The sequence below is a fragment of the Hemicordylus capensis genome, chromosome 4, assembly GCF_027244095.1.
Source record: "Hemicordylus capensis ecotype Gifberg chromosome 4, rHemCap1.1.pri, whole genome shotgun sequence".
NCBI classification, from domain to species: Eukaryota; Metazoa; Chordata; class Lepidosauria; order Squamata; family Cordylidae; genus Hemicordylus; species Hemicordylus capensis.
Genome location: NC_069660.1, coordinates 211,892,284 through 211,906,838, shown reverse-complemented (window position 1 = coordinate 211,906,838; position 14,555 = coordinate 211,892,284). Strand labels below are relative to the sequence as shown.

Below are 14,555 nucleotides of genomic sequence, written 5' to 3'. Positions count from 1 at the left end.
GAATGGAGGTAGATCAACCTGATAAATAGGCAACATGAAAATAAGCTGGATAGAAATTTGAACTAGAGCGTCATGTGTTACACTGAGTTACCAATAACATGGAAAAGTATCCTGAATAGAATATGAGATCAAGGATTAACAAAGTATCCCTAATTCATTGCATTAGTGAATTTGATAGCATTTGCAGTGTGTTGCCAGAATGTACATTTTCATTTAATTAACTGATAAATGACTTGATAATTTACTGATAAATTACCAGTAGATGGCGATAAAGGACATATATCTCTTGGGGATTTGACAAGCCAGATTGCTTATCCAGCTTTACAAGTATTATTGTCATGGATATGTTGCATTTATTTTCATTTTCAAGCAACCTATTACATCCCGATGTTCCAGGAGTCTGGAAAATCATAGTCACAAAGAGATGCTTCACATACCATATATGTATACTCAGCAGCATCCAGATAAGCATGTGTGTGTGGGGGGGACTATTTTCAAAGTGTTGGGGGAACTTTGTTCACATACTTTGAGGTGACACAGGTGGCAGCAGAGAGAAGGGAAGATCAGTGGTGATTCTCTTTACCGAGCAGGGAGAGAGCAACTGGCCCTATCCATCACTCCAGTGGCTGTGGTTGGTGTCTATTTTATGTTTGTTTTTTAGATTGTGAGCCCTTTGGGGACAGGGAGCCATTTTATTTGTTTATTTATTTATATCCATCTATGTATACCACTTTGGAAACTTCTGTTGAAAAGTGGAATATAAATATTGTCGAATTTGTCTAATGAATGTATCCATCTCATATGCACTAAAATCTGGCTGGGGTAAGAATGAAAGGTGAGTGAAATAAAAGTTATACCATTGCAGGAGTTTACTCTAGGCACAGAAACACAGGAAACTGCATTATACCGTGTCAGACCATTGGTCCATGTAGCTCAGTATTGTCTACAATACACTGGCTGGCAGCAGCTCTACAAGGTTACAGGTGGGTGTCTTTCTCAGCTCTACCTGGAGATGCCAGGAATTGAACCTGGGACATTCTGCATGCAAAGCAGATGTGCTACCAATGAGCCTCAATCCCATCTCCTATAGCAGGGGTTCCCAACCTGTGGAACTCCAGATGTTGCTGAACCACAACTGCCTTCATCCCCAGCTACAATTTATTGTGGCTAGGAATTATGGGAGTTGTAGTTCAGCAACATCTGGAGTCCCACAGGTTGGGAGCCTTTGCCCAATGGGGAATGTCTTACAGATAATGTTCATATGTAGTCACCCATCCAAATGCAAATTAAGGTGAACCCTGCTAAGCAAAAGGAACCATTCATGCTCACTACCACAGGAATGGCTCAATCGCTTCACTACCTAGCCAAGCAGAAGACATGGCTGATGCTTCCCTAAATCAGATTGCCAAACTTCCAAAGGGCAAGCCATCACTATAATGGGGAACTTCAAATATTCTAACATCTGCTGGGGGCTTTACACAAAGGACCTTTACTTCGAATCTCCTCCGGAATGGCGTGGGCCAATCCACCTATTAGCTGCATTTACCCCGAAATAGCTGCGGGCTATCAGGGACCAGTACAGATAGGACTGTTCCCCCCCCCCAAATTGAGGCTGCGCATTCTGGCTTAGCCCAAATTATGTCCAGCTTTTTAAAATCCTCTATTGCCAGCGGCTTTTGGGGGGGAAAACAACCCTGAGGCTTCTGTAATGCCCCAAAGTTTCTCTGTGATGTGTGGAGGGGCTTCTTTCCAAACACACACTTGAAATCCACCCAGGTGTCAGCAAAGGAGATTTGCAATTGCAAGAGCTGGAGGGGAGGGGTTGTGGCAGATTGGTGTAATTCTGTGGAGGGGGTCCTTTCAGCTCATGTTTCTGTCAGGTTACATTAGAGCCAGGCAGCCTACATAATACACACACAGATGTCCCCTTGGGTGGAGGCGATTCCTCACAAAGCACTCTCAGCGGAAAAAGCCCTCGCCAGCCCCTGTAGCAGTGCTGCACTGAGGTCACAAACCGGGAGCAAGTGAGACATTGGCCACGGTTCCCCACAGGAGATGCTTTTAAGCACAGAAGGCACCCTCAACTCTGCTGAATCACAGAAGCATTTCGGCACTCTGGGGTGGACCCAGCTGTGGTGCATGTGTCCCGGTATGCAGAACGCCTCCAGGAAGGCATGCTAAAGACGAGTAGCATTTCACACCATCCATGGGGGAAAGAAGGAGAAAGGCTGGCTGAGGAAGGAAGAGGGGCCACCGGGAGAATGAGAGTCCAGAAGGGGAGGGGTAGGAAGAACTTCCTCAGTTAAACACAAGATGTAACCTGAGCCCTTGTGTTCTGTTGTTTGATCCCTGGCTGCTTGGGCTTGTGGTCTTCCATAACTAACAAGAAACAATTGTTGGAAATTCTCTGTGGTGAGAGAATCCCTTTCTCATTAGAGCAGAGTGCACAGAGGCACAACACAGCGGATTTAGTTAGGCATGCGTGTATGCTGAGAGTAAAGTAACTTGGAGCCAATTCATAGTTTCAAATCAATATATAAGGCATTTATTAAGGAACTCCATTCTAGATAGGAAAGTGAGGAGTTAGGATCTCTAATCTATCTGTCTAGCTGGATGCAGATGGATTCTGCATCTTCTCTGCACACATCGTACAGGGAGAGGAGCTTGCCATGTTGCAAGGTAGAAGGGCAGGTAGGGAAGAGAGGAGAGGAAGGAAGTTAGTCCCTGAGATTAGCAATCTACATATCAAAGGGATAGTATCAGAGCAGTGGAGAAGGGATGACCAATGTCTTGACCCTCTAGCCCTCTGACTCACTAGTCTGTCCTCCACTGTCTGAGATGAGACAGCGCAAAGTCCTTAACTTCCAACAAAAATGAAGCGCTCTCGCCTCCTCCTGATGGGATTGGTTGGATAAAAAACCTGGCGCAAGCAGCAGCCAGACTGGTCTCTGGGACATCCCGAAGGGACCATATAACACCAATTTTAAAAGAACTACACTGGCTGCCAATATGTTTCTGGGTGAAATAGAAAGTGCTGGTTATTGCCTAAAGTTAAGTAAAGTTGTGCCGTGTAGTCAGTGTCGGCCCCTAGCAACCACAGAGCCCTGTGGTTTTCTTTGGTAGAATACAGGAAGGGTTTACCATTGCCTCCTCCTGCACAGTATGAGAGAGGATGCCTTTCAGCATCTTCCTATATCGTTGCTGCCTAATATAGGTGTTTCCCATAGTCTGGGAAACATACCAGTGGGGATTTGAACCAGCAGCCTCTTGCTCCCTAGGCAAGTGACTTCCCTGCTGTGCCATAGCCCTTAATGACTTGGGTCTAGGGTACTTAAGAGAGCACATTCTTTGTCTGGAACCCTGTTGCCTATTACGATCTTCTGGAGAGGTCCAGTTGTGGTTGCCACTGGCTGGTTTGTTGGCAACTCAGGACTGGGTCTTCCCTGTGGCTACCCTGGGGCTATGGAATATGCTCCCTGCTGAAATAAGAGCATCTCCTTCTCTGTTTGCTTTTAGGAAGACCCTCAAGATGCCGCTGTTTTCACAGGCTTTTAACTGAAATCAAATCAGTCAATTTTATACTGTTTAATTTGTTTTTATCAATTTGTTTTTACTGTATTTTGTAAAAATTTTAGGGATGTGCGAAACGTTTCGGATACAAAACATTTTGTACCCAAAACAGCCTGTTTCGGGTGTTTTGTAGACAAAACAAAACACCCATTTTCCAGATCCAAAAGTTTTGTATACAAAACAAAACATCCCTGTTTTGGCTACAAAACGTTTTGTTGTTTCGGACCTCCATTTTCTGGTGATCTCTGAGTCAGTCTCCATTTTGTGTGACATCTCTGTGAATTTCCCGCCCTTCCAGCCTTCCAATCGGTGACCTAAGCATGGGCTGACCTGCTGACAATTCACTCCTTGTTCCCCATTGGCTCTTTTGCTTCTTGCCTCTCTTTACTGACCCCACATTGGCCAGGGGAAGGATCAAAGAAGGGGCAAGGGTGGGGGGGAGTTCAAGGAGGGGTATTCATTCAGCAAGTTAGTAGCCAGCATTCAGCCTTTCTGTCTCATTGAAGAGAGAGAGAGAGAGAGAGAACACTAGTTTGCAGCATTGCATTCCTCAAGTTGCCAAATCGAAACAAAAAAATTCCAAAATGCACACCCCTAAAAATGTTAACTGTTCTTACTCTGTTTCATATTGTGTTGAGTTTTGTACACTGCCTAGAGATGTGTATATCAGGCAGTATAAAATATGATAGATAGGTAGATAAATAAAATAGAGTGAATGAGAGAGGAAAGAGGACATCCAGCTTCTTTCTAGGGGGAGAGCCAGTTGGTGAGTGGCAGGCATGCATGTCTGGTGGCAGCAAATTCCATAGGTTAACTGCACATTGTGTCAAGAAGTACTTGCTTTTGCCTGTCTTGAATTTTCCAGCACTTAGCCTCAATGGATGACCCCGGGTTCTAATATTATGAGAGAGGGAGAAAAATTTCATACCGTACATAATTTTACATACCTCTATCCTGTCTGCCCCCACCCTTTCCTTGCCTTCTTTCTGTACCATAATGCTGGGGCAATGGTAATATACTACTCTGGTGTGAATCTATTACAATTCAGTATCATTATGTTTTGCCAGAGTAAGTGGATTTAGAAGTGATCCTATCTCTATTTAGTTGGGCAGATCAAGGATAGAACTGCACTTCTTGATTAAACCAATAATTTTTTTTTTGGAAGGAAATGGAGCATACCTGGTATCCTATTGAGCGATACCCAAAAGTGTTCATCAGGACTGTAGGTGTCTTTGGACCACTCCAGAAAATCAAGGGCACGCGGGTCTTTGAGGATGAAGTCAGCAAATTCCCTTGACAGGGCAACATAAGCAGAGCCAAAATAGACGGTCAGTTTGTGTGGAGCAGGTGTCTTCCACACAAACGTCCGCAGCATGAAAGAAAAGAGGCTGTACACTTGCTCCCGGTAGATATATTTTGTCCTTTTGATAATGTGAGGTGGAGGCAGTGACCCTGGAGTGATGTTTTTCCCTTTCAATCCTTTCAGGTACCTAACAATTTCCTTGTTGGTTTTCAAGGGGAAATCTTGCCCACAAGTGTTGAGAAGGTACTTCCAGGGCACAATAGATTTCACAAGATCTTTCATGCAGTTCAAATCAGCCTGAAGCCTGGATATCCCAGCATAAACCACCAGCTCTGATTCTGAGGCAAGGAAGGCGTTGGGGAAGCAGCCCAGTAATTTCTCCACCTTTTGCTTGAACTCATCTGTGGCCTTTTTGTCCACATGGATACAGTAAGTGTTTTGGGGCATATAAATAGCCCTGAAGAGCCTCTCGAAAGTCTCGAACTGTTTGTGCAGAGTAATAGTGTAGGCTAAAGGGAATGCAGCTTCTTCTGCAGAGAGGGGTCTGGTAATGTAGTGATTTGGGGTCACATAATCCCTGCAGCTGGATTTCCCAAAGGAGGTCTTCAGCATGTTTCCATGCACAAGAGTTGTCTTTCCTTCAATAAGAGCATTGCAAGTTTCTGCTAAGAAAGAGGTGGTTGACTGGTTGTACCTCCTTGGGATGTTTTCCTTCGAGATTTTATACTGAAGAACTATGATTGAAAGCAAAACACCAATGATTAAAAAAGTCAGAATGTGATGCATCTGTGAATTCATGGTCACTGCTGAAAACACAGTCTCCAGAGATGGTAACATCAAACAAGTCACACAACAGAAGAACCAGTCTTCTGAAGGTCACAGCATCTTAGTCCGTATTGTATGTCACATTTAGTCTGTATGCCACATTTTCCATGCCAGGCACTGCTTATGTCTTTGCAGAAGATATGTTGCCAATGAAAACTGTGGTGTTGCCCATTCTAGGTTGAAAACAAAAGATACACAGCATTCAGGTTGGTGCTTTCAGGAACAGAAATAGGACCCTCCAATCGCAATCACAGACAAACCCCAAGTCTAACTTTGGCTCAAGAGTCCAAACGTAGTCACCGTGTCCTTCCCAACTCTAGAGCATGTTCCTTCCTTCCTGCCTGGCTCAAGTTAACAGAAACATTCCAATGTGGCTTTCACCATTTCATTGTCCTTTGCAGCATGATTCAAATTCAAAAGGCATTGAAAAATATAGCAAGCTGGTCAAGTCACTCTGCAGGAGTGTTTGGGGGCCAGTGGTGGGACTGATGATCTAAGCAGAGCTGGCAGGGATACTTGTCTAAAGCAGCAGTTCCCAACCTGGAGTCCCCAGATGTTGCTGGACTACATCTCCCATCATTCCCAGACTCAATGGCCATTGTGGCTGGGGAGGATGGGAGTTGTGCTCTTGCATCAGTTGGAAATCCCTGGTCTTAAAGAGAGAGGGGCATATCAGGCTAAGCATCTTTTGTTTTTTGCTCTTCAAACATTTCCGGTCAAACTGAAGACACATCTCCAGTTCTAATACTGCACACTGTTTGTTTGAAATGTTAGAGACTGAATGCCAGAAAGAGTGCCGGGGGTGGTGGTGAGCCATGCAGCACAAAGCGCAGCCCTCATCCCTTTCACTGATGGGCTCTTACCAACTTAAGAAGAACAGAGCAAGCATTTTGAAATAGTAAGAATTCTCTGTAACGCAAGTGCTTACTCTTGTGTTTTACAGCCTGAGACTATTGATTCTGAGGTCCAGCTGAGTTGAATGGAGCACCCATAAATGGGCATAAGGCTGACATCTTAGAATATGGCAAGGAGTTGAGGTTTGTAGGCAGGAATGGTTGGCAGGTAGAAAGAATGGGAAATATCGGATTTTCCCTTCCTTATTTAGCAGAGATTTTTACTCATTTTTAAAATAAAGCTTTTCGGGCCATTCTGAGAGCCTTAAAAGAAGGACCTTACCTGCCTGAGAGCCCTAAATAAAGGGCCTGATTTTGTCAGGAATCATGAATAAAAAAACCAAGCCCCAGGCTTTTCCAAACTCTGTGAGCAATCAGTTTGTTATTGTTGTGAACTATACCTGGTTTCACACTCTGTACATGCTCAGAGGGAAAGAGGCAAAGTCACATCATACACAAACTGAATTGGTTCTTGGAGATGGTGACCATGTAGGATCTGGGCGCACAAACAGAAATAGAGAGAGACACACTCAGAAAGCTCAATGGGCTTTATTATAAAAAGTTGCTCATCAGGATAAAATAATCCACATTAAAAACATGTTTCCAATTCAAGGTGTAGTGTAATGTGCCTAACTAACCTATGTGTGTGCAATCAGTAATTACAGATATCTAATAATCTAACAAATCCTAAATAAAACATTTAGAGAGAAGCAGAGAAAGAAGAAAGGGGGGGGCTTAGGAAGGGGGTATCAGTGATTAGTAAGGAGGAGGAAAGTAGGGATCCAAGGCTTGTGAAGGCAGCATATTACCAGGATCAGAGGCTTGAGAATGGTGGATCTTTCAGCTGAAGAAGAGAGGCTTTTGGCTGGGGACAGGAGCTTTTAGATCAAGCATGCAGTTTGCTCAGAGCACGCCTGAGAGTCAGAGCACCATGGCTGGGGAAGTCTTGACTTCTCACTGTGCAGTGGAAGTCACAGACAGTTCCTGTCCATGGACAGAGTTCCTGCCTCTAGCCCCGCGGCTTGGGCAGCAAACTCTTGGATTACTCATGAGAAAGTCTTGCTTGTAGGCAGAAGACTGCGTGTAGGCACAAGACTGCCTGTAGGCAAGAGACTGCCACTTCTCTGTCCAGTAAGCTATTCTTTATAGTTGTATCTTCCTTTGATCTCCCATCATCTTTCCTGGCTCCCAAAAGGTGACAACTTGCTTTTACCTTCTGGATAATGTCTTTTTAATTATTCAGGCAGTCCAGGGAGATCTTAACCCCATCTTCTGTTAGCTGCTATCTTGAGGAGGGGATATTGCCCAAGGCAAATCTGCCTCTCTGAGCTGCAAATGGGCATCTTCTCTTGTCCCCAGATTTGGGCCTGGTCCGAGAAGGTGTTAGTAAAAGGGCTAAATCTACAGGTGTTCTCCTAGGGTGGAATTTCTATAGACAGCAACTGAGTAATCCCCTTTGGGCATAGCAGAGCAATCATTGACAAAGATTAACATAGACTTCTTGCAACAGGAAAGGGGAGATCAGCCCCTGGCCTCTTCCACAGACATTATCTGATAGTGAGTTACATTTTAGCATATTGATTAGCTCAGGCCTAGCCCTTGTGTTTCTGTGAGTGCCCATTTCACAATACAATGCTGGGTTGCCTCCTCCTTCACAGAGCAGTACATGAGGCAGGCAAGAGATCTGGGTGTCAGTTTACCTTGAGTTCAGGCATTTAATTGAACTCTTATAAAATGGAATCAGACACAGGCCTGGGTTCCATATAATTCTGGGTTGGTGGCTCTGAGTTTAATGTTGGGGTCAGGGGGGTGTCTCCAACATTATCTAGCTTGAAAAACTGGATCTGAAAAGTCGACTCTTGCCTATGAAAGCCCATGCCCCAAACAACTGTTAGTCTTTAAGATGCCACAGCACTCACACTTGTTGAAAAACTTGTCATTCTTTCTTCATCTCTGTCATAAAATCCCTTGGACAGGGACCTAAAATAGTCTTCTTTTTGAAAGCCTATTATTACATAACTCAATTCAGTCTGTTTCAAGAAAGTGTCTGTTTTGAAGATGCAAATAATTTTGTCTAGATGGGATACAGATGGAGCCAGACCCCACATCTCTCCACAGACCTCTTACACTGTGATTATGCAAGTGATTGCGCCAGCCTTTTGTTCCAGATCCATGGTCGGAGCTAGGTGGAGTCATTAAATTGGTGATGGTATACATGCAAAATGTTGTACTTTGCACTTACATAGGAAGCTGCCTTATACTGAGTCAGCCCATTGGTCTATCTAGCTCAGTATTGTCTACACCGACTGGTAGTGGCTTCTCCAAGGTTACAGGCAGGAGTCTCTCCCTGGAGATGCCAGGGACTGAACCTGGGACTATTTGCTCTTCCACTGAGCTGTGCCCCACCCCCAAAGTGGAATATCTCACAGTGCTCAAGTCTCCCATCCAAATGCAAACCAGGGTGGACCCTGCTTAGCAAAGAAGACAATCCATGCTCGCTACCACAAGACCAACTCTCCTCCCCTTCAGTCAGCCTCTTGTAAATCTAAGCTTTAATTTAAAAATGTTCCTGGTCCTAAGGTCTGCAAAGAAAGATTCAGACGTCTGTGAGAATTGCCTAGAGCAGGGCTGCACAACCTTGGCCCTTCTGCAGATGTTGAACTACAACTCCCATCATCCATGACTACTGGCCACAGTAGCTGGAGGGCCAAAGTGGTGCAGCCTAGAGAAACATCAGAGCCACGTAAAGGGTTGCCAAGAATTTCCAGTGGACAGAGTTTCGGGTATATCTCTTTACTGCTTCACATTGGTATCAGAAACAGAATAGAATTTGTAAAACACTGGTTCTATATAATGCAGAGTTCAGAATTCTGATATTTTTAAAAACCACATATACCCCCTGACCAGAGGTGTCTGTGTGTAGCCAATCCACAGCTTCCATAAACACATAAGAGGAGCCTGCTAGAACAGACCAAGGAACTTTTAATCCAGCATTCTGGTTTCAGAATCTATCTATGTGGTCGCTAAGAGTCGCCACCAACTTGACAGCACTCAATCAATCAATCAATCAATCAATCAGTCCTGGTTCCAGCAGGGACCAGCCACACATTTGCAGGAAGTCCACAAGCAGGGCTTGAAGACAAAAACCTTCCCTATTGTTTGGTTCCAGCACCAAGTGCTCAGACTGCCTCTGAATCTGGAGGTTCTATTTAGTGATCCTGGCTAATAGCCACCATAGAATTATCCTCCATAAGCATGCTAGCCTATGCTTTTTTAAAATCATATGTAGCCATCACTACATTCTGTGGCAGTGGATTCCATACATACATTCATTAAACACTATACTTCACACATTGCATAATTCCCTATCATATGGTGCTGACAACTTAGGCTCTTATTTGACCCACGAGTATACCCCTTAGGTTCTGGCAACCTAGCCTTGTTCTTCTAATGTCAGCCATTTTGAGTTGGTATTAACCTTGTACCAGCTCAGGGATTTGTTTTTTTGTAAATCTACCTAAAAAGCAAATCTTTTGACTTGCTTTTTTGCTTAGCTGGTTTTACTGTGGCTTATCGCTGACTCCCAGCCACTCCTTTCCACTGCCCATAATCCAAGTTATAGGTGCAACAGAGGACAGGGAAGAAGAAGGAAAAAAGTGTGGGAAAGTAGCAGGATGCACTTACCATCTGAGAGCAAGTCATAGCATTGACTTACTGGATGGGAGCAGCCTCTTTAAACACACCAGTGGAGGGAGAGCACATTATTCATGCACACAGAGGTGAGGCAGGAATGCTGCATCCCAAATGGAGAGAAGAAGCAGAGAGAGTTGAAAGCAGGCTGGGGAGACAAGCAAAGAGTAGGAGGCAAAGCTAGAGGAGCTGGAACAACCAGAACAAGAAACAGCATTGCAGGCTTTGCAGATTATGATCTGCTCCGAGGTTCTGGTGGTTAATGTGGCTGTGAATCATCTCATCAGGATTGCCAAGGTGCTTCCATCCAAAACCCAGGGAGAAACTAAACCAGAGATTCCAGTATGTCCATGGAGTAGGAGCATGGAAGTAAATATATGCAGATGGAATAAAGAATGAATGTCTCCTAGAAGGATTCTGACATAATTGAAATCTCCAAAACCCGGTGCAATCAGAATAATTGTTAGAGAGTGATAATATCAAAGTACAAATTATATAGCGGTAACAGAGGCGGCACCTTTAATACTACCTGGGTTGTTGTTTTGTTTGTTTTTAAGAGATTCAATCAAAGTTCATTTTCTCAGGGACATAAGCTGCACATTAGGATCTCTGCAAGTGACTCCATCTGCTAAGAAGGTGGTAGACTCATTGCAGAGTAGGGTTGCCATGTTCCCTGGAATTTATTTATTTATTTATTTATTTACATTTTATACTACATACTTCAGTTTCTCCTCACAACAACCCTGTGAAGTAGGTTAGGCTGAGAGAGAAGTGACTGGCCCAGAGTCACCCAGCAAGTCTCATGGCTGAATGGGGATTTGAACTCGGGTCTCCCTGGGACTAGTTCAGCACTCTAACCACTACAGCACGCTGGCTTTTTTTAGGGTAGCCCCCGGATTTTGGCTCTTCTATCTGGTGGCTAAATTCCATCCAGATTTACATGGATTTCTAATGCGCTGACCGGATTGCTCAGATTTTACTCTGGATCTGATCATATGGGAGGGCGGAGGGGAAAGTATACACATCTGTCAAATAAATAAATAAATAAAATGCAAATCAGTTGCCATTTAATTTGCATGAGATGCAAATTAGGCTACCCAGATTTGGGAAGCTTGAATATAGCAACCCTATTGCAGAGCCTAAGTCTCAGGAGCAGAGGTATCCTCCAGCCCCAAGCCATTTACCACTCAGCTTCATGGCATATTGTTGTGAGTCTGGGGTGGCCATTCTTTGTAGGCTAATCACCGTTAAGAGCACGGAATGACTTCCCTGCAGGAGGAATTCTCCCTGTTGGGAGAAAGTGGAGAGAGGTCTATGAAGGTCGAGAACGGGGGTATCACTGGCTGGGTGCAAGAAGGCAGGCCTGTACTCGCGCAGGGGGAGGAGAGTGCCAGGCGGGGCTGCACAGACACCTGTGAGTCAGCAAAGAGAAAAAGATGGGATCGCGGAAAGAATAGGTAGGGATGCAGTGCCGGACAAGAAAGAAAGTGGCCACTATCTGTCTCCCCATCCCACCGTCATGGAATGGGGAGACAGATGGAGGAGTGGTGAGGGTTCCAAGGACCTTTGAACCCCAAAGGACGAGGGTTCAGAGAAATGCCTCCTGAGGTACAGGAGAGAAAAGGGAGCCGGCTGTGCTATGGAGCATGGAGAGAAAAGAGGAGGGGCTTCAAAAACCACATGGAGAGAAAGCGATGCTTTCTAAGGTAATGATTAAGGAAATGGTGCAGCCCTCTTGAGTGAATCAAAATCTAGAAACCTCAGACTGATTTGATTGATGTACAGAAAACTAACCTGGCTATGCATCATTATCTCCGAGAGTCATGCAAATGTCGGATCCTGAGTTGGGCACACAAACTGGGTCACACAAACAGTTCCCATTGTTTCTGAGAGGCATTTTAAAATGAGTAAACAAACACAAAAGATTCAATTCAGGTGCAACATGTTCCCATCTCCATGGTCCTGTTGTCACACATACACAATCCACTGTTTCTTTTTTTCTTGGCAGCATCTATTCAGCACCCATGCAAATTAAATGTACTTTTAAAGCCCTCTAATTTGCTTAATTTCCAAGTTCCAGGGGCAGCCTTTGCATAATCTTGACATGGACTTTGCAGGGGTGGGGCACAGAATACATGTATCACCATCTGTATCCCCATCATATGTTGATGAATGTATTTCTGTCCATGACAGCAGTAGTTTATATACATACCTGGGCGGAGCCTAAGTAAGGGCAAGTGAAGCCATAGCCTAGTAAGGGCAAGGAACTATGGGCAAGGTGAAGCCAGGGCCTAGTAAGGGCAAGTTGAAGCCCCACCCATCGAAGGGCATGATGTCACCACAGCAGGGAGGAGTTGAAAACCCTCCAGAGAACATGCCCAGGCATGCCCAGAGCCTGCCTCCTCCTGTACCATGAGGCCTACCCCACCTGACATGTGAGGACCTATAGGAAGTAGGTCCCACCCTGCCGTTCAATGCCTATAGTGTTGCTGCTGCATTGAGTATCCTACAAGGGTTGCAGCATAGCCCCCATTGCATAAAGGTAATAATTCTACTGTTTGCTTGTGGGTTTGATATTATGGAATCTCCTCAGAGCCCTAATTTGGCAACAAATCAGCCAGATTCTACACCTAAGCCAAGAAAACGCTATATTAGCACCAGTTCAGATGATGAACCACAAGGACCGTCTGTCCAAACCTATGCTGAAGAACAAGCTGAGACAAGGGAAATATGGCAAGACATCCTGGCAACCTTGGCAGCTGAGCCACAGGTAAATAGATTTTACATTCTAGGTTTTGAGGGTTTGTGTGTGTGTGAAAAAAATGACATTAAACTAATAGTCTTTTCTTTTCTCCCTTTAGAATTCAGCACTTGTGCAAACTCTGAAACCTTCTTGCATAGCAATGCAGAAATTCTTTGGCCTGAATATCAATGAAGAGCTCTATAGTACCTGGGCGGAGCCTAAGTAAGGGCAAAGTGAAGCCAGAGCCTAGTAAGGGCAAGTTGAAGCCCTGCCCTTCGAAGGGCATGATGACATCACAGCAGGAAGGAGCCGAAAGCTTCTAACTAAGGGCAGGTTGAAGCCACAGCCTCCTAAGGGTATAGTGGAGAGCCTCCACAGAACATGCCCAGGCAGACCCCCATGTCCAGGCATGTTCAGGCATGCCCAGAGCAGATGCAGAACAAACACCCATGTTTGGACATCCCCCCCCACCAGAGGCGTAACTAGGGAAAACGGCGCCCGGGGCAAGCACTGAAATTGCGCCCCCCGCTGCGCCCCCCCCCAACATACATCTGACTGACACACATGTTTCAGAAAACTTTTATTTTAAAAATTACAAAAATTACCAAAAATTTCAAAATGCACTACATACTTAGGTTTTTCCTCACAACAACCCTGTGAAGTTGGCTGGTATCTCAAACATCAGAATTATGATGCAATGATGATAAATACTACATTATACTTAAGTTTTTCCTCACAACAACCCTGTGAAGTTGGCTTGTATCTCAAACATCAGAATTATGATGCAATGATGATACATACTACATTATACTTAGGTTTTTCCTCACAACAACCCTGTGAAGTTGGCTTGTATCTCAAACATCAGAATTATGATGCAATGATGATTATTATGATTATGATGCCCCTCCCTTATGGCGCCCAGTGCTGGATGAGCAATGCCAATGGGGGGGGGCGCGCCGGGACCGGGGGAGGGGGACTGCTCTGCAAAAAAAAAACCCCAAAAAAATTTTTTTCGGCAAATCGGCGGGGCACTTTTTGGCGCCCCCTGCCAAGTGGCGCCCGGGGCACGTGCCCCCCGCCCCCCTATAGTTACGCCTATGCCCCCCCCACACACCCCGAACAGGTCTGTGTATGTTCAGACATGCACACAGAAAGGGTTAGGCCAGGTCTGCACAACATAAGGCCCGGGGACCAGATCAGGCCCTCAGGGACTTTTTTGTGGGTCCACTGATTGGCACAACTTACTTACTTACTTACTTACTTATTTATTTATTTTTGCATTTATATACCGCCTTTCGTTAAAAAGATAACCCCAAGGCGGTTTACAAAAGTTAAAAACATACAATAGAAAGACAATAAAAACATCATGTTAAAAGTATAAAAACATTAAAAAACAGGCATAAAAACAATACAACAAATACAACAAATAAAAACACAAAGAAGCCGCAGTAGAAAACGATCATGTAAAAGCCTGGGTAAAAAGCCAAGTCTTTAAAAGCTTTCTAAAAGCCGTGATGGAGTCCAAGGAACG

At 44.6% G+C, this 14,555-nt stretch overlaps 1 protein-coding gene across 1 annotated transcript in view; it reads right to left on the bottom strand.

Moving 5' to 3' along the window:
* LOC128324611 (N-acetyllactosaminide beta-1,6-N-acetylglucosaminyl-transferase-like) overlaps positions 1-14,555 on the bottom strand; it is a 50,629-nt gene that overhangs the window by 23,471 nt on the left and 12,603 nt on the right. The window contains exons 2-4 of the mRNA XM_053249384.1: positions 10,307-10,429; positions 4,750-5,871; positions 4,412-4,464 (exon numbers count right to left, since the gene is read on the bottom strand). Coding sequence (XP_053105359.1) covers positions 4,445-4,464; positions 4,750-5,710 — 981 coding nt within the window. The 5' untranslated portion in view covers positions 5,711-5,871; positions 10,307-10,429 and the 3' untranslated portion in view covers positions 4,412-4,444. The remainder of the gene's footprint in view (positions 1-4,411; positions 4,465-4,749; positions 5,872-10,306; positions 10,430-14,555) is intronic.